This window comes from Zootoca vivipara, chromosome 12 (assembly GCF_965207765.1).
Source record: "Zootoca vivipara chromosome 12, rZooViv2.hap1.1, whole genome shotgun sequence".
NCBI lineage: Eukaryota > Metazoa > Chordata > Lepidosauria > Squamata > Lacertidae > Zootoca > Zootoca vivipara.
Window position 1 is genome coordinate 35,140,785 of NC_142595.1, and position 19,657 is coordinate 35,160,441.

At 46.5% G+C, this 19,657-nt stretch overlaps 1 protein-coding gene across 4 annotated transcripts; it reads right to left on the reverse strand.

The window, feature by feature from the left end:
* Window positions 1–3,041: 3,041 nt before the first annotated feature.
* DNAAF3 (dynein axonemal assembly factor 3) lies at window positions 3,042–19,161 on the reverse strand. Of its 4 annotated transcripts, none has more exons than XM_088656288.1 (12): window positions 19,096–19,161; window positions 15,395–15,478; window positions 13,970–14,112; window positions 11,640–11,733; window positions 11,333–11,490; window positions 10,994–11,170; window positions 10,736–10,858; window positions 9,772–9,894; window positions 8,836–8,989; window positions 6,352–6,466; window positions 4,050–4,124; window positions 3,042–3,625 (listed from the first exon to the last, which is right to left on the reverse strand). In XM_088656288.1, the coding sequence occupies exons 2-12, from the start codon at window positions 15,474–15,476 to the stop codon at window positions 3,430–3,432; spliced, it is 1,440 nt and encodes a 479-aa protein (XP_088512414.1). In that variant the 5' UTR covers window positions 15,477–15,478; window positions 19,096–19,161; the 3' UTR covers window positions 3,042–3,429. The 4 variants fall into 4 exon arrangements, with proteins under 4 accessions (XP_088512414.1, XP_088512415.1, XP_060137598.2 ...); XM_088656289.1 differs by having other exon boundaries at window positions 13,970–14,134; window positions 19,096–19,123; XM_060281615.2 differs by having other exon boundaries at window positions 13,970–14,134; window positions 18,808–19,123.
* Between the last annotated feature and the right edge of the window lie 496 nt (window positions 19,162–19,657).

Sequence of the window (19,657 nt, forward strand, 5' to 3'; positions counted from 1 at the left end):
GCACCAGACACTCACAGGAGAAGGGGCAGGGAAAGGGATGCCGTCGTCTTTGGCAGACTGAGCCCCCAAGGAAAGGGCTGGCTCAGATTCAATCCTTCCTCCAACATATAAACTTTGGCTTGGGAAGGTCTGGACACAGGACTTGCAAAGTACCTTGCACAGAGCTTCCTGGCAACCTCTGGCCATGACCATTCACTGCTATGTGGCGCCTAGAACATTGCCAGAACAGAATGTGGCCCTCAGGGTGAAAAAAGGTTCCCCACCCCTGTTGTACACTTACAATCGTTTTTGTATGTGTGTGTGTGTGTGTGCGTGAAAGAGAGAGAATGCAATCTAAGCGTTAGGTATGAACATCACAAGGAGAGCTGTGTTTGTGAACAGGTTGACTGTCAGCATTTATCTAGGAGTGTGAATGACTCCTCGTGCCAAGCCTGAACTCTCCATGAGGAAGTCTGCTAAACAGAGCAGCAGTTTTACCTGTGCATGAGACAATTCTGGAGTTAAAGGCTGAGCAGAAATGAGACGTGTTTTGTTAATAGCTGTTGTGCAGCATCTTAACACTGCAAACAAGTCTGGAATCTTGCACCGTTCTCCAAAAAGCTCAGGGCAGCATGTAGGAAGAGATCGCCAAGAGCCAAGAGTTCTTCTGCGTGTACTTGGTTCCTTACAGCTGGCATGATAAAATGGTCCAGTGACTCCTCTTTTAGCCTACTCTACCACACAGAATTATGGCGAGTATAAATGGTGAGGGCAATACATACAACCCTGAGCTTCTTGGAGAAAGGGGCAGGATAAAGATATCTCAAATAAGTCTGTCCATCATCAGTGGGCTCCTCTGTTATAGTTCTATTACTTTTGTTTAAACCGGCACCATAAGATTTATACTGAGTTAGAAAGATTGCAACCCAGCCTGAGAATTTTGGATCAGGAAGGCTAAAGATGTTATTTAAAAATAATAATTCTGAATTGTCCATCCAGCCGGCTCCAAAGGTAACATACGATAGCAGCAATAAAATACAATAAAAGCAAAACATAATACGTCCTAAGACAAAAGAAACAAAAACACACACAGCTAAAACTATAAAGCAAACCACAGACACGTGTAACTTTTAAGAACACCTGGGCAAGCAAGGAAGTCTTGGCTCAGTGCCAAAAAGGTTATAATGTTAATGCTAGTTGAACATCTTTAGGGTGTTCCAAAGTCAGGAGCCCAACCACTGAAAGGCTCTCTCTCTCTCTCCAAGTGTAATGCACTTTAGCAAGCAATGGCATTTGGAGCAGGGCCTCAGTTGAAGATCTTAATGCGTGGGCAGGAGATGCACCTTTCACTATTTATTTAATGAACAGAATGCTAGCATGCCACTTACAGCAGTGTTTTCACAAAACTTTCTGCATCCAGAGAACCTTTCCAATATTGATTTACCTGCCACAGAACTCTGACAAGTTGCAAAGGATTCTGTGAAGTAGCTGTTGCTTTTAACCATTAAAATTAAATGAAGCCTTTTGATCAATACAAAACCATTTACCAAAACATAGGCAGGGATTCTAGGGAGTATTTATAAAGGTATGTAACTTAGCTGCTTACACATCACCCTGTCCAGATCTGATGAAACCTCACTGTCGCTCCATGGGAAATGAGAATGCACTCTATAGAAAACACACAGCACTGCTATGTGGGCTGTGCACTGTAGGTGAAGACTGGAAGTCGCGGTGAGCAACTTGCCTTCCTGCAAAGCTCATCCATTATCGACCAGAGCAGGTCTTCTCACTGGGTAAAAGGTAAAAGTAAATGACTCCTGGGTGGCTAAGTCCAGTCGAATTCAACTATGGGGTGCAGCAGTCATCTCCGCTTTCAGGCTGAGGGAGCTGGCGTTTGTCTGCAGACCAGTTTTCCGGGTCATGTGGCCAGCAAGACTAAACCACTTCTGGCGCAATGGGACACCGTGACAGAAGCCAGAGCACATGGAAATGTCGCCTTCTCACTTCAAAACACATCACCATTTACCGTACTGGGTGGGGTTAATGGGAGTTGAACAACAGTCAAGAGGACCACAGGTTCCCAGCTAGTACAAGGTGTAGGCAGAAAGAGGAAGAAGACACGGTGCTGCTCTCTTCTGGGTGCTGATGAGACCGAGATTGAGAGAACACTATCTCTCTCTCTTGGTTACAACACACTCTATTGCCTATGCATAAGCTAAAGCGTGCACATATAAATTCTGCCTCCAATGGATAAAAAATAAGTCCCCAAAGTACAAATTTGTCTGCTGCCCTCCATCCTTCACTGTCCAATTGACTGGGAAGAGTAGAATTATTTCCACAGCCAAGTCACAAAGCAGATCACAATCTACAGCTGAGATCCTGCGCAGATTAACATGAGCCTAAGTGTCAACGAACTCAGTGGCACTTACTCAGAGTAAACACACCTAGAATTCTCCATGCACTTCCTTTCGAGCGTGGTCCTCCGCAGAGGTCATCAGCACTTCCAGATAAGCACGCCTACCTAAGATTTGCCTACAAACCCTGAATGTCAGATTACAAAGTTGTATTTGTTCTTTTTTGCCCTGCCTCCTTTCTTGTTTGCCAAGAAACACCAGCTCTGTCCCCCTGTGCCCCACCTGCCCACCACCAGTCACCACTTTAAGGATATTTTGTTGCCTTGTTTGTGAGTCATTAAATGGGAGAGGATGGAGTTTGCCCCTCATTCCAGGGATCTCTGGCACCTTGGACTGGTCCCCATTGCAAGATTTTCGATATCTGGAAGTAGGGTGATCTCTTCAGGACGAATAAAGGTAGCACAAGCAAGCGTCTTCAGTTCCCCACTTGACTCCACAACCAAGCCAGTAAAAAAATTAACAAGGTGCCAGCAGGCCAAAGAAAGAAAGAAAAACTGAGATGCCTGTTCCCCTCAGCCAGGGAAAGTTTCACAGCCTAGTATTGTTATTTCCTGAAGTTTCATCTTTATATGCATCTCCCCAGCCTCACAGACCTCAGCAGCGACAAAACACCAAAATTCTGATAAAGAGGACTTGTGCAAGACAACCTTTGTACCGTAAATATTTTTTTATTTTTTATATCAAAAGTCCCACCAGGGCACAGCAATGGGTAGAAATGAACTTTTCTGGTATTGGGGAGTTCGCTGGAAACAAAACAGCTCAGCTAAGGAGCAAACGAAAGCAGGGGCCCCCGAGAGCAGCTGCAGATGACAACTGGCCCACAAAAAAAACCCCGAACACCGATGAGCTTCTATATCAGCAGTGCATAATGCGTCGTTTTTACTTCTTGGATTTTCCACAACAAGGTTAAATGTAAAAAAAGAAAAGCTTGCGTGACTGAGCTGTACGGATTCCACAAGAAACTCCCGTCTGAAACTAATTATTTTTCTTTTTAAAATAATGGTTATAAAGGAAACTAGGGTACAGAGGGGGAAGCTCAGGGACCAGGTGCTGTCATCTCGAGCGCAGGGAACTCATTACAGATCTCTCCAGCCTCCTGATGCCCAAGCTGGAACAAGGAGAAGGGTTTCTTGTCTGCTTCTCGGACTGGAACAAATCCTGCCTCAGCCACTTGTTTGGCTACTCGAGAGGAGAACACAGAGACCTGCTCCTTGCGGAGGTCAGGCAGGAAGCTGTGAAAAGAACAAGTGGGCAGATGAGTAAGGGGTGTCCTGGAGTCCTGGAACCCATTAAACACCCTGGATAATGAGCTGCTCTCTTTAATTAGGCCCCACAGCCCTCCCAAGGTGGTTCTGGCCCTTGTCTGTACCCAGCCTGCTCCATTCAGAAGGAACCAATTCACCCCACTGGATTGCTCTTGGCAATTTATTTTAGTACTCCCAAATCTCCCAATTGGCTAGCAACCCCTATTAACACCCCCTGATGTGCACACAAACTGAAATGAATCTGACACTAGTGAAGCTGTGCTGATGTGAACAGTTAGGGGAAGATATAGCACCAGGAAAAACTGCAACTTCAATGTGCTCTAATGAACTAATGTGCACACATCCATAGTAGGCCAGCTTCCCAAGAGAGGATGCAGAAAATAATACTCACTTTGTCAGCTCAACAATAAGAGTGGCTTTCGGGGCTGCAATCAGATTCACGTTTGGTTTTAGGACATGCAGCATGCTACAAAAGAGAAGCAAGGAGGAAGTGGTGACCGTAGCGATAAGAGACTGAGGACCCACCAACTTTGCTGTCCAGTCTAGTGATGGCAAACTGCCCTATGCACAATTTGGAATTAACTAAGTAATGGTGAGTTTTAATAGCATGTACTTCATTTGACAAAATGTAGGAGGAGATTAGTTTATACCCAGTCTTTTTGCTTAGCCATCATTCTGATTTATTGGCAGGGTGGTCATATTACAATGAGCATTCATCTTCATTTGTTTGTGGGGTGTTTATACATCTTTGCATTAATCATTTGTTCATCCCCCGTTTTCCAGTGCATTTCCTTGTCACCTTCCAGACTGCAAGAAGTCAATTTTTAAAAATAAAAAGTGAACTTGTAGTGCTAGGCAACAGAGCCCTCTGATCTACCTTAAACACGCTAACCTCAAGTGCCAATGTGTGCTTGATCCCTTCTGCAAAACACTGACAGACTGGAGACAGCCCATAGAGACTTCTAGATAGCTGCCATTTTCAGATGGCAAATTCAGGTGGCACAGTTATAACTGATTGGGAGCTCTTGAGGAATAAGCCCACTTCCCCAAAAGATGAGAATTTTTGTGATAAAGAAAGTGACAGGAAAATGCACTGGAGAGGAGAAGAAGAGGAGGAGGAGGAGGAGGAGTTTGGATTTGATATCCTGTTTTATCACTATCCAAAGGAGTCTCAAAGCAGCTAACAATCTCCTTTCCCTCCCCACCCCAACAAACACTCTGTGAGGTGAGTGAGGCTGAGATACTTCAGAGAAGTGTGACTAGTCCAAGGTCACCCAGCAGCTGCATGTGGAGGAGTGGAGATGTGAACCCAGTTCGCCAGATTACGAGTCCACCGTTCTTAACCACTACACCATGCTGGCTCTCAGTGTGGGATAACACTTGCTTTGATGCAATGCCACCTAACCTCGCCACAAGCAAATCAGCATGAAAGCTCCATAAAGAACAGGTCAATTGGTAGCACCCTAAGAGAGTTGGCCTCAATGCATAAGAAACTCCCCAAACCTGGTTGTGTGGTTTGGTCACTAACTCACAGAAATGAGCGAGTCCCATCAAGGGTAAAGGGCTAATATTAGATAACTTTTGTGCATGCACCAACAAAGGGTGCAGGCCATAGGTGGCTGGTCTGCTAAATGCTGAACAGGGATGCACAGACCCTTGCAAAAATCTTGTTTTGTGTTCTAAAATGGGAAGTACCTTTGGGGAAAATTGCACTCAACTTGTTACACAAATTATATGGTGCCAAGCACTATATAAGATTGCATCCAATGCTAGTTCTGCTCAACGCACCCCCATTGAAATTAATGCTCTAGTTATCTCCCGCTTGGACTACTGCAATGCGCTCTACGTGGGGCTACCTTTGAAGGTGACCCGGAAACTACAACTAATCCAGAATGCGGCAGCTAGACTGGTGACTGGGAGCAGCTGCCGAGACCATATAACACCAGTCCTGAAAGACCTACATTGGCTCCCAGTATGTTTCCGAGCACAATTCAAAGTGTTGGTGCTGACCATTAAAACCCTAAATGGCCTCGGCCCAGTATACCTGAAGGAGCATCTCCACCCTCATCGTTCAGCCCAGACACTGAGGTCCAGCGCCGAAGGCCTTCTGGCGGTTCCCTCACTGCGAGAAGCAAAGCTACAGGGAACCAGGCAGAGGGCCTTCTCGGTAGTGGCGCCCGCCCTGTGGAACGCCCTCCCATCAAAGGTCAAAGAGATAAACAACTACCTAACATTTAGAAAACATATGAAGGCAGCCCTGTTTAGGGATGTTTTTAATTTGTGACATTTTATTGTATTTTAATCTTTGCTGGAAGCTGCCCAGAGTAGCTGGGGAGACCCAGCCAGATGGGCGGGGTACAAATAATAAATTGTTGTTGTTGTTGTTGTTGCTCCTGCTGCTGTTGTTGTTGTTGTTGTCGTCATGACTAGCTAAGGTCCATTCATTTCAATGGGTTGGATACAACCCTATGAGCTGGACAGGCTTGCATTCAAAGTGAGGGAATTATAAGCTTTGATGATGTCACCCGTCTAGATAGGCCAACCTCCTTGCAACTAGATAAACCATGTCCTGCCTCCCAACCCAATTAGCTGCTTCCAACCTTTTGGCAGGAAACCCAAGAGTCCAGACTCCTGCAATATTCTCTTCCCCATGCCTCCAACCCAGCAGTCCCGTGCCCTCAGCCCATTCCTACCTGCAAGAGACAAATATGAGATTGAAGAGCTGTTGGTATTTGCCTTTGTGGTGGAGCTCAGGGAGGCAGTTGAGAGGCAAGAAGCAGACTCTGGCATCTTCTACGGAAGGAGGGCCTGCAGCGTAGGAAATGCATCACACAGGGAAGAGAGAAAAAGCCGGGCTGAGAAACAACAGGGCCAACGCAACAGAAGGCAGGGAAAGGAGCAGATATATATTTTGCGGACAGGGAATGTGGCTAGAAACAGAGAATTCTTTTTCTGCAACTCAGCAGAGTATAGAAATAGAGACAAGTGGTCCAGGAATTTGGAGAGTAATAGTCTTAAAATGCATTTATTATTTTGATCTATCTAGAAAATCCACACACACACCAACCATCTTCCATTTTTTAAAAATCAGTGATGTAGAGATACAGTATGTAGGCACAAGCACATATGAACTTGCTTTATATAGTCAGGTCACTGGTCCATCTAACTCAGCACTGCCTATTCTGATGGGCAGTGGCTCTCCAAAGACTCAGAGAAGTCTTCTTAGCTCAGCTGTCTGATTGCCTTTCCACCGCAGATGCCCGGGACTGAATCTGGGAGTTTCTATATGCAAAACATACATTCAGCCACTGAACTACAGCCACATCCTCAGAAAACAAGAAGGGCTGTGAAACTGCATACTGTATGTCTATGGTTTAAAGTGCTGCATGAGGAATGGGAAGGGGAAAGTTCTAATCCCACTGATGTTGACCCTCTTACTCCCAAGTGGCCGCTCAAACTGCTCTTGCTCCAAAGAACTGGCGTAAGGTGAGGCCTGCCGCTGGAACATCTGGAAAGGATCTCCCTCGACAGTTTATGTTATATTAATCTGTTTGCTCACCCGCTCTTCTCCCCTGGGCCTATTAATCTGATGCTGCAAGACTGCGAGGCTTTTAAGGGTCAGTGAATCGTATAAACATTTTGTAACTAGCCCTGAACTCTTGGGGTGGAGGGAAGATCAAAATCAAGTCAAGCCAACAAGCCATCACTCACTGGCTTATTGAGAAACCCTCTGGCCCAAGAGAGTAATGGAAAAGAGCCTTCAAAGTCCCTTAAACCAGTGTTTCCCAACCTTGTGCCTCCAGATGTTTTGAGACTACAATTCCCATCATCCCTAGCTAGCAAGACCAGTGGTCAGGAATGATGGGAATTGTAGTCCAAAAACAGCTGGAGGCACAAGGTTGGGAAACACTGCAGGCTTAAACAGAGAGCACTGCCTGAGCCAGTTTGCATGTCAGATGAAACCCTGTTTTGGAGACATGCACTGGGCAGGAAGAAACCACCAGAAGCCTCAGGCTCACATGCCCCCTCCCCTCTTTTACTTCAGCAGTTTTTAAAGTTTCACTTTCCCCAGAACTCAGCTGGCCAAGGCACCCAGGCAAGGAGTTGTGATTTATAACTCTGGTTTAATAAACCAGCTTAAGAAGCCATGATTCTTGCTCCAGACAACATGACAAGCCAGGATTGGCGGGGGGGGGGGGGAGCCTTCTAAATGTCTGCTCCAAATTGTGGGATGTGAAACACAAGAGCAGTCAAGTACAACATCCCTAGAGTGGACATAAAAGGGGATTGGACCTGCCAGTCAGAACTTCCTGTTTCTCCTAGGCTGGGACAGACTTCCTCTGCATGTGACTAGAGGTGGGCATGACCTCACCTGCCCAGGTAACAAAAGAGGAGGACTGGTCAGCCATCTCTCTCTCTCTGACCACATTTGTCGAAGAAGCAACATCTGCTTAGCCTAATATGAGGAGCCAATGTGGTGTAGTGGTTAAGAGCAGTAGACTCGTAATCTGGGGAACCGGGTTCGCGTCTCCGCTCCTGCACATGCAGCTGCTGGGTGACCTTGGGCTAGTCACACTTCTCTGAAGTCTATCAGCCCCAGTCACCTCACAGAGTGTTTGTTGTGGGGGAGGAAGGGAAAGGAGAATGTTAGCCGCTTTGAGACTCCTTAGGGTAGTGATAAAGCGGGATATCAAATCCAAACTCTTCTAAGATGCTCTCTTGGCTTCCAGCCAAAAGAGGACAAAGGGCTGTCTCCTTATGGGATAGTTTCTAATTGTATATTACTTTTTTAACACAAAGTCTGCCTTCTGGGATCCAACTGTGAACAGAATGTGTGAGTAAACCTTTTTTATACTTTTATAGAAGACTGTGTCGTGTCTATCTTTTTATGAGGGACTAAATGGGAAATTACCAATGAAACTTATTATAGAGGCTTTAGCAAGCCTGAGCAAACGCATCCACTATTCAAGTTTAAAAAGGGGAATGTTGCTCTGCTAAATTGTAGAACCTGTTAACACAAGTTGGAAAGGATGTAAGCAAACACTATATCTTCTCCTGCATCCCTGAACATTCCCACACAAACTATCTGTGCAAGTCTGTGGCCCTTTCCTGCTGATGCACATCTGACTAGACCAAGGTTTATAGCATGATGTGCAATCAACCTGTTGACTACTCACCACCGTTACCACCCAGCTTGGAATGGTCACCAGCCCCCTGCAAGTTGCCTCTAATTCCCTCCTCGTCAGAGGATGCTGATGGGTCATAGCAGGTGTTATAGCTGAGTTCATACAACAGGGCAGTGACATTGTGTAAGGAGATTTCCTGGGCACTCTGTGGAGAGAAAGAAGACTGGAATCTGTTTTTATTGGAGTCCCTCTCTTCCCCTCTTTGAATTCAAGTCCCTTGAACCTATTTTATTTTTACATCCTCCTTATGCCATACATGCTCTGCACTTTTTTGGATAGACATGGGGTTGTCAACCTGGTCCCTACCGCCCACTAGTGGTCGTTTCGGGATTCTAGGTGGGCGGTAAGGGGTTCTATGGCACAAGCTGAATCCTCCTTCCATCGAGCACTGGTGGATGGTAAGGGAATTTTATCATCAAGAAAGATGCATTAGTGGGGGTAGGCATGAAAAGGTTGACTACCCCTGGGATAGACAAACAACCTCCCCTCCATGAGCAAGTTCCGGAGAAACATGCTTTGTGCAGTGCCGATTGGCCAGCATTGCTGTCAGTCACAAAGCTACTTCCCCCACTTTCTTGGAACCGTTTTCAAAGCTTTTCAACTTGCTGGATTTTCCGCAGAGAGGGAAAATCCAGGTTAAATAGCACACTAAACAAACATCTTAGCAGATCGACAGATACAGTGTTTGTATATGAAAAAGGGGTGGAAAAACCTCTTAAGGCATGAAGAAGAGGCAAAAAGGGCAGCGTTCAATCGGAAGGCTGCAAAGGTATTCAACGAGGGAGTAAAGGCTGAAGGAGGCAGCAGAGAAATCTGTTTTCACTCCAGCTTTCAGAAAGCTATCGTCTTCTTGTTTATCAACCCTCTTCTCCTTGCAAAACCACAGCTGCTTTTTCTGATGCCTGGGGAAAAGGCAGCCACACTCACCTTACTGGGGATGCCATTTATCGTTTTCAGCAGGCTGGGATCTTCTGCCTCAATCCCAAAAATGATGTAGGGTCCTGTGGCTACATCTCCCCAATATCCCCGCGCTGGTATTCGCTCCCCTTTCTAAGAGGTAAGAAGTCTGGATCAGTACATACGTCATTTTTGCCCACAGCTGGTAGCCCACCAGTTTAAGAGTCCTGCTGGGGAAAAGCAATTACAAAGATTTCCAGGAAGGGGGGGGGCAGGATTTAAAGGGAAGAATTGGCAGGTGGAAGGGCTAGCCCCCCTTTTCCTATCCACTAATTCTCCCTTGGTTAGCTTTCCCAAACATGGAACTGGTGTTTCGCTCATAAGATGAAGTTCTGTTCTCAGCAGTGTGAGAACTGGTAACTGCAGACAAGAGGTGGAAACTGTTACTGGGATCCCAAGAATCAACACTTCATCAGAGGATGGCTGCAGACTGCCAGAATTAAGGGTGGATTTTTCATCCTGCATGACAGTGCTCACAAACTGGATGGGAGAGGGGAAAGGACACAGAATCCAGGAGGACTAAAAACATATATTTTGTGGTAGTCCTAGAAGGACAGAGCAGTCTAAACCGGACCTACTCCCTTAGTAGATTATTATTCAGATTATTATTTTTTATTATTATTTTGTTTCAACTACACCAGACCAACATGGCTTACCTACCTGTAACTAGAACTATCTCACAGGGTTACTGTGAAAATAAAGGGGAAGCTCCTTAAAGGAAGAGAGGAATTATTAGAAAATGGTAATAAAGAGGGGCCACAGAATGGGTGGTAGCCCTGTCTAAGCATAGGCTTATATTCTCCCGGCACCCCACAAAAATAGACCAAAGTGTTGAGCGTGTGCTGGACTCTAACTCACATCAGCTTCAGCTAATTTAGTCAGGGATGACAGGATAGGCCTCCACAACCAGTCTCAATAAAGTGAGGTGGCTCACATGTCTGAGGAGGCAGCCAGATGCCAAGGTCTTGTTGGGGATGTCGTAGGGGGCTTCCCGCATTTCAAAGGCCATACCTGTGTCCCGCCACCGGTAAAACTCACGGAAGTTTATCACATTGGCCTAGGAGGGGAAAGAAATGCCACAACTGTAGAAAGGCGGTAACTCCCCAGAGCCCATCTCTGTAGCCCAGCAGCCCCAAGCTGAGCCAGAGGGATTTGCATGCCCAACACGACCGCCTTCGTTTCAGTTACGCACCCCATGTTCATGCAGCTTCATATTAAGGTCCCAGTCACACACCCCGCGGCGAGAGTCATAACGGGCCCCCAGGTACTGCCGGAGTCGCAGATCCCAGAGCTGCTTGATCTGGAAAGTCTGTGGGTCGGGATTCCGCCAGAACTTGAAGATGGCCTCCAACTGGTCCCTCTCCTTGAACTGTCAAGCAAAGAGGAAAAGCAAGTGAATAACTGGAGCCATAATTCCAGGATCCTCCGGAACAGCAGTTAACAATAACTGGAGTCCTGCTGAGCCCATGATGGCAATGACAGCACATCAATCATGGCTCCATTGCTCCTGCTGAATTAACTTGCATTTTACCTTGAGGGCAGACAAGTCAACAAGGGGCAGATGAGCCTGCTGGAAATCAGGGTCTGTGACATAGCGGATGAAGAGGTTTGCCTTCTCCTGCAGATAAGCAGCCGTCTGGCCTCGGAGCAATGTGTTTCCTATCAGCTCCAAGAACGTCTCACTTTTCTCTTGGTTGGTGGTAGGGAAAAAAGAGACAGGGCTTGTTACCATTCAGATGGCTTCAGCCTCCCGGAGACCCCAGTAAACAAGGGGCCAGAAGCCCTGGGAACCCAGGGAAGGGAAGGAGATGGCGAGGGAGCATTTCTTCTGCCTTCACCTTGCAGCCCCATCTTCTCTAGAGGCTCCACAGCCAGACTCAGGAACAGCAGCTGCCGACCCAGGGCTTCCAGATTGTTCTCCAGCACATAGAACTGAGCAAAGGAGACAAACAATTAGGAGGGCAAGCTTTAGTTTAAACAGCTCTCCTCAAGGTCAATAAAAGGTAAAGGGACCCCTGTCCATTAGGTCCAGTCGTGACCGACTCTGGGGTTGCGCGCTCATCTCGCATTATTGGCCGAGGGAGCCAGAGTACAGCTTCCAGGTCATGTGGCCAGCATGACAAAGCTGCTTCTGGCAAACCAGAGCAGCACATGGAAACGCCGTTTACCTTCCCGCTGTAGCGGTTCCTATTTATCTACTTGCATTTTGACGTGCTTTCGAACTGCTAGGTTGGCCATACCAGACATCTAAAACACAAAGCGCCCCTGTGCTTTGTGGTTTGTCATGAGATACCTATCTGGGTTGGAGGGCAAGGGCAGGTATGTGCGAGAAATAGAAAATGGCAGCAAACAGAACAGCAAGAGATAGCTGGGAGCTGACTGAAGAAACTTTGGAGTGCAACTTCATTCTTGGGGGATGTGATGCAGGGAAGCAGATCTGCTCCCCTGTGGGCCACTGATTGTTCTGCCCGCATATTTGTAAATAAAGGAAATTACACAAAGGTATTATAGATCTCCATCGTGCTCTCATCCCAAGAAAACTGGCAGCACTGTCCCTGGAAGCGTCTAACACAGATAAATAGTGAGGTGTCCTGGTTCTGACTCTCCAGCTCTAACTCAATTCAGTACATTATTCTCTCAGTAGATATTCTCTATCCCAGCACGCTCAACTTCCTGAATTTCCTACATCCTAGCTTGAAATGAATTGGCTCACCTTGCAAAGATTCTAGGAGTTCTTCCATCTCCCTAGCCTGCACCTCCTGGCTATCCCAAGGAACCCAAGAGTGCCAGAAAAGCTCCCAGAAATTCTGAGCCCCAAACTGAAAATTTGATTTCCCCTCCTCCACTTTCTTTCCCAGCCCTACTCCCATTCCTTCCTCTCTCTCCTTCATGACAAAAAAAGTCCTCTTGTTATGAAGTGACACTCCGAAATGCTGGCTGTGAGACACATTGCCGCTGATTCATCTCCTCGTGATGAAGGAAGGTCGCAAGGGGAACGTGCTGGTGAATGTTGTCTGGTAGGAGTTGCTACAGGGGAAGGGGCTGAATTGAGGCTGCTTCTGTGAATTGTCATCTCCCCTCCCCCCACCGCCCCGCTCTTCCTGAACTTCACACCTCCCTCACCCGTGTCAGTCCATGGCCTTCATGGGACATCGGAGCTGACCATGCTGAGCTGAGGGGCTCTCGTTGATGGGCAGCTGCCAACACATCCCTGCCAGGCTCCTCACATTGACAGGAATGAATTACTGTCGCCACACGTTTCTGGGAAAGGGGGCAGAGCGCCAGCATCACTTCATCACATGGGCAGCCTGAGTCACCGTTGGAAAGGGAACCCAAGAGTGCCGGCTCCTCCCACCCTGCTCAACAGAGAAACCTCTCCTTCCGCAAAGCAAAGAAAGAAAAAAAAAGATGGGAACTTCTTCCCAGGCCCTTTGCTTCATTGCACTGTCTGAGGTTGGGCTCTTTAGGGAGGCAGTTGCTGGAAGAGAGACAAGGTCCTTCCCAGCAGAGATGACTCTGCCCTTCCAAGGTCAACATCAAACATGTATAAACAACAACAACAACACAGCAGCAATGGCCAAGAGGTGCCCCGTCCCCCAAGGTGATTCCAACCCTGGTGGTCCCGCCAGTTTTGAAATCCAAGTACATTTATTTATTACCCCTTGATAAGTTGCCTTTCCTCCATCACAGAAACCAAGGCACAATACGCACAGGCTTCCCTGTTAGTCTCCCTGCTCAGACACTAACCAGAACCTAGGCCTGCATAGTTTCACCAAGGTTGCTGCTGTATCCTTTTGTATTGCATCTCTTAGTTTGGAACTTATATTATTATAAAAATCTAAATCACCTCAAGAAATTTGGCAGATGGGTGGTATATAATTGTAGCAAATAGATACAGACATCGGATTCTGCATTTGCAGTGATGCTGCTCAAGCAGGAAATGCAGACAAGCCTGTTTTCCCACCCGACTCACAGCCTTTGGAATCTGCCCCATTCTGCTGTCCTGTTGTCAAACAAGCATAGAGAAAGAGAATTTAATTTTAAGGTTTGAAGTAAGATCTATCTAGGCAAGAGACACGCAAAGCTCGGCTAAGCACAGGGAAGGTCTGTCCAGTTAACAGCAGCTCAAGACAACATGGAAATCTGTGGCAGGAGGCAAGTTACACACATTGATTTTCCGCCGTGGCCATCGGTGCGCCTGACTCATTGTCTTGAGGATATGACGGCCGTCTACTGATCCCACTAGCAGGATGTTCAGTTCGGGAATACCATCCTGGGACAGCTGCAGATGTTCCATAGAGGCCTCCAGACCTGTTGGGAAAGTGAAATGGCTCTACATGTTGCACAGCCATGGTAAATCCTATTTTCCTACTAGAAATATTTTGTTTAAAAAAAGTGCAAAATAAACGTGCAGAATTTATTAGTGTTCCCTAGAACCCGGCACTGAAGTCTTGTTTTTACCAACTTTGTTTTTACCAGCTTTGGAATTTTCCACAAGGAACATGGGAGATGGCTGATCGAAGGAAAACAGCTAGAAAGCTCTGCAGTTCAATAGGAGAGCTATTTCTGTGGGTTGACATCTTTACAATCAGCCAATGCAGAGTCCATTTATATATACCCAATTCTAGGAAGGGCTTTCAGAGGTCGGACAATATCCTAGTATATTGTTCATATGCACAAAGTTTAATTGAAAGTGACTGTGGGAACCAATCCTGTCGGGAAATCAGGGTATGAAGATAACGATGGGCTTTTTGGTTGTTTTTCCATTTTTAAAGGACTTCCTACACTAAACCTCTGCTGATCAGAAACAAAGCTCTGTGGGCTCATGACTGATGCAAGGGCCAACCAACCAACCAACCAGAGCTGTGCAAATTCAGCTTCAGCTGTAAAGAAGAAAAATGGCTTTTTCCTGAACTTGATCCAGTGATGTCTGAAATGTGGCAATTGCACTTCCCAGAGCAGGCTCATCACTAGAATTATGCATTTCTGAAGGCACCTGAAGCAGAAGAACAAAGCTGCAAGCTATGAGGCGAGACCCTAGAAAAGTCACAGAAAGTCCAGAAAGTCTGCCTGAATGTTTTCAAATGTAGCTTTACATCCAGAAATCGAGAAACTGAGCTTTTTAAAAAGTTCAGATAGAAGCTGCCATTCTTAGGAACTCAGATTCTGCACCAAATTTCAGCAGAATCACAGAACGAACACCTTGGATATATTTCAGCATCGGCTGAAAGTTTTCTGTTTAAACCAAATCTCCCTAGCAGGGAAATAATCAGCCTTTTTGGCAGCTGCACAGAGGTGCTGTTGAAAGCCCCCAAGCAGCCGGGAAGGTATCACTGGACTGAGAGATGCTTCTACTCTCAGAAGGCACCTGTGTCTCAATATTGAACCAACAACAAAACAGGGTGCATTCGATCAGCTGAAGCAGTTTCAAACGCCTCACGCAACCTGTGAAACGAGAAGATCCCATTTCACAATAAATGGGCAATAAAGCAGGCAAACTAAAACTAAAAATAATAATAAATGTTGCTTAAAAAACAAAAAAGCAGGCAAGCAAAGTTGCAGGGGGCATATTTGTGGAAGAAGTGGTACCTACATGTGGCCTGTAGGTCAAGTGCTGGAGAAAAGCCCCACCATGCTGTGGTGCCAAAACCATTGCCGCTTCCTGCTGCTGTCATGGCTGCATAGAAAGCACAAGGAAGACATAGTAAGACACACATATACACACTATTTAAGACCATCAGGATTCAGGGGGATCCCACCAGGCCTCACTTACTCTATCTGCTGCTATCTCACTTTCTGTCTCAAATCCTCATACATAAGGTACCTTGTCCTCCATACCCCTTCTCTTCACATATCACTGCTGCAGTTTAATCTGGAGTGATATAAAGATGCCAAAGTGTGGCAGGCTAAGAGGCTAATGGACCAGGAAGTGCCTTGGATCAAATCTTGCCTTTGCCATGCCGTCAACAAAATGGCTTTAGACCAGCCCCAGCCCCTGCATTAATAATACCTTAAGATTACGTTATGGATTACAAGAAGTATGTGCAGCACTTTGAACAATCAAAGCACTATAATAAAACACTATGCTGCTTTACAGGGCAAAATGCTAATGTCAATAACATTAAAACAGGTATCTCATACATTCTTCTGCCCCTGCAAAATAGCCTGACCTGCTCAAGGGATGACCTTTGGAATTTTATTTCTGTCTCTTTAACACCTTGGGGGCATGATGACAAATGTTCCAAAATGTGTGCTAAGCCTACTTTCAAAAGGCTCCCCTCTATTCCTCACCTGCTTGCCCCTCCCCCCACATTTCACAGGATTTGTGCTCCCAAATCTAAGCAATTCACTCCAGATGATGCATTACTGGCACAAGAAGACATACAAGAGCAGGGGGGACAGACCCGTCCCTTAAGGCTACTTGGTGAGGAGCAAGGAAAAGGTAGGAAGGGATCTGCATCAAATGGAGAATGAACTGCACCAAGAAGCATCAAGATTAGCAGGAGGGACCCGCATGTGTTGCTGTGGAGCATTTTGCCACTCAAGCAGGGCTCAGGATACTCCATGATCTGGAAGGTATCAAACTCCATATGCCAGGCCCAATCCCCATCATCACGTCTGGTAAAGAAGGGATCATCCTTTCACTTTCTAACTATCTCTTTATTTGGTTCAATCCAGCAAATAAGGAAGGGGCTTAGCTAACTGAATAGGCACAATCATGGTCCAAACTGAACTCTGGCTTCCAGCATGGCATCTGGTACGTTATATGTCCTTCTGATCTCTGCCTTTTTGTGTTTTAACCTTTAATTATATGTACACGTTGAGATTTTTCTTGATTTAGTATTTCTGAAATTTATGTATAAATAAAAGTTAAACAAAAAACAAATCAATTCCCACACTCTCAGCTTTTGTGTTTCAAATAATGCAAGCTTCAAGGGCTAAGCTAAGGCAAGGGTGGATTACAATCGCCAAGGATCACAGACTTCGCACGTGTCTGGTAAGACTCTTAATTTTTATTTAAACACCACAATTTTCTGTTTTGCATCACAAACTGTTCTTTAAATTAAGAAGCAGGTACTATTGCAGTGAGGCCATAACTGTTCAAAGATGGATATGGAGAAGCAGCCCACTGGGCACACATGATTGTGCTGTACTGTATTGCCTTAGACATGCTGCCTTTAAAAAGTCCTGAAAGGCCCCAAATGGCCAATGAAGGGGCATATTACATAGGTCAACCCTCATTTGCAAAGCTCCTACTGAGTGATCATGCATATATTCCACAAGCCCCATTCCTGCTCCCATTATATGACTGCACTAATTTAGACTTGAAGCAAGCTCACTTAACTCAGCATGAATGTCAACAGCTGAAATAAGCCAGCCTGCTGTTGGCTTTATTAGGTACAAACAAGGTTTCCCTATAACAACCTAATAAACACAACTAAATTATTTATTCAGCTGAATAACTTCTGCATGGTTTAACCCATTCAAGACGATCTTACAGAATTCACCTCTCTCTTGGCAGAATCTTTACTGAGGATATGTTATTTTTTTAAAAAAAAACCCACAGGGAATGAGCTATTGCAATTAAAAAAACCCACATAAATTGATTGATAGACCAGAGTATAAGAAAAAGAGACGAATCCCTGCCTACATTCCTCCCTCCTCTATTGCTGTTACTAAAAAGGTATTCAGTACCCATGTGAGACTAGGTGGGGAACCATAGCTCAGTGGGAGGGTTCTGAGCTTTGCATGCAAAGGTCCCAGGTTCAATCACCAGCATCTCTAGGTAGAGCTGGGGAATACTCCTGCATAAAACCCTGGAGATCCAGCCAGCTGCAAATCACTGCAGACTAGACAGACCAATGGTCTCACTTTGCATTCCTAGATGACCAATGCCTCTCTTCCAGCCTTCTCCAACCTGGTGCACTTCAGATGTTTTGGACTACAATTCCACACCTGAAAGGTGCCGGGTTGGGGAAGGCAGCTCTATCCATTCTCCAGCAAATCTATTTTGTAGGTGTGGGAGGACAGAACAGATTTGAGATCTGTAACTGGATCCCTCACATTTTATTTTTACAGGAAGAAAAGTTGCCGGGAGTGGTGTGGCTCTAATTTGGTTACTGCACTGACCTGCTGTAATTTCCCCAGGATAATAAATCTATGCCATCCCTGCTCCCACACTGCTCAGTGGCAGGAGAACACAGAAGGCCCCGTGTTCAAACTTTAGCCCAGGCACCCCCAAACTGTGGCCCTCCAGATGTTTTGGCCTACAACTCCCATGATCCCTAGCTAACAGGACTGGTGGTCAGGGATGATGGGAATTGTAGTCCAAAAATCTGGAGGGCCAAAGTTTGGGGATGCCTGCTTTAGCCTCTTCAGTTAAAAAACCAGAATCTGGTAGCAGGGGGCTCACCTATTTCTACCTTAAACCTTTGGTGGCCTGCTGCCCACCTAGGATTAGCCATACTGGGCTAAACTGGCACCTTTGGCTGTCTTCAATCCTATAACCACTTCCCTGGGAGTAAGCCCCCTTGCATTAAATAGGGCTTACTCCTTAGTAGACATGTATAGGGATTGTGATGTGACATAGCTGCCAAGTTTTCCCTTTTCTCGCGAGGAAGCCTATTCAGCATAAGGGAATTTCCCTTAAAAAAAGGGAGAACTTGGCAGCTATGGATGTGAGTACAACACAGTGTCCTCTGTCCCTATAAGCCACACCACAGTTGGGGGTGGGAATTACAGTAACAATAAAGGAGTCTGGAGTGTGCAGGAGGATGCCATCCCAATGTTCACAGCTGGGACGGACTGACGGACCTGCAGCATTCCTGTTTTGCTGGACTCCCAACTCCCATCAGCCTCGGCCAGCGAGACCAAAGGTCAGAGACGATGGGAGTCAAACATTTCTATTTGGGGGCGCACAGGTTTCCCCTCATCCTTTTTCGTATAGGGATGCATCCATTAACTCTTTGGTAGCAATAGTCATCGCGAGCTTAATCTCCAACTTACTTCACACGCAAACTCTCCTCCGCCACTGCTGGGCTTGTCGCTAAACCTCGCTCGGCCCTCGCAACCTCACTTCCCGCAAACGCAACACAAACACACCCAACGCAGTAGCCCGACTCCCTTCGGTTCCATAAGGTTGAATTCAACCCTCTTCCCGCACATTTTTAAACTTCCCTTCCCAAAAACGGAGCCGCCGCCGCCCCGCTTGGTCTCAGCCTTCCTCCCAACCACCCCGCTGTAGAAATGCCTCCCACTTTCCTTCGCAGCCCCTGGGAAACTACCACGCTTTACCTGCCTTCGAGAGGTCCCGCCCCACTCCTCTTCGCGTTGCCGTGACGGACAAGGCCCCCGTTCAATCGGTCGTGCTGCGGCCCGGCTGGCAGCCAATGAGTGCGCGGGGGGAGGGGAGGTGGCGGAGGAGACCCCGGGCAGCCGGAGACGCTGTCTCCGTGGCAACGGGGCCTGCAGCGACGCGGGCAAAATGCCAGGCCTGCATTTTCCTGGGTATGAGTGGAAAACCCTGCCCTGGTCTGCCTCTGCACCTTTAACGTTATTACCCACTTGAAGTTCCTGAGTCATTATGGTTCCTGGCTTAAGCCTTAAGTATAAAACTCCCGGGAATGGGTTGCATACAGCAAAAGCAAATGTCTTGCAAATCAAGCTGCTGATGGCACATTGGCACAGGAGCGTGCTAGGCCACAAAAGCGACCCTCGATGCCAAAACAGGTTTAAAATATTTATTTTGGAAGATGCTATGCCGTAACAATGCCGTCGGAAACAAATACAGCACACATCAATCCTGAAATGGAACATATAGGATATAAACAACAATATATGTATGGAGGGCCACATG

Coding starts and splice junctions, on each gene's coding strand:
- DNAAF3 (XM_088656288.1), bottom strand. CDS start 15,476: ATGACAGCAGCAGGAAGCGGCAATGGTTTTGGCACCACAGCATGGTGG. Junction 6,467..8,835: donor CAAGCTGGGTGGTAACGGTG/GTGAGTAGTCAA, acceptor CCTACGCTGCAG/GCCCTCCTTCCGTAGAAGAT. Junction 4,125..6,351: donor CTCATATTTGTCTCTTGCAG/GTAGGAATGGGC, acceptor TCTCTTTTGTAG/CATGCTGCATGTCCTAAAAC.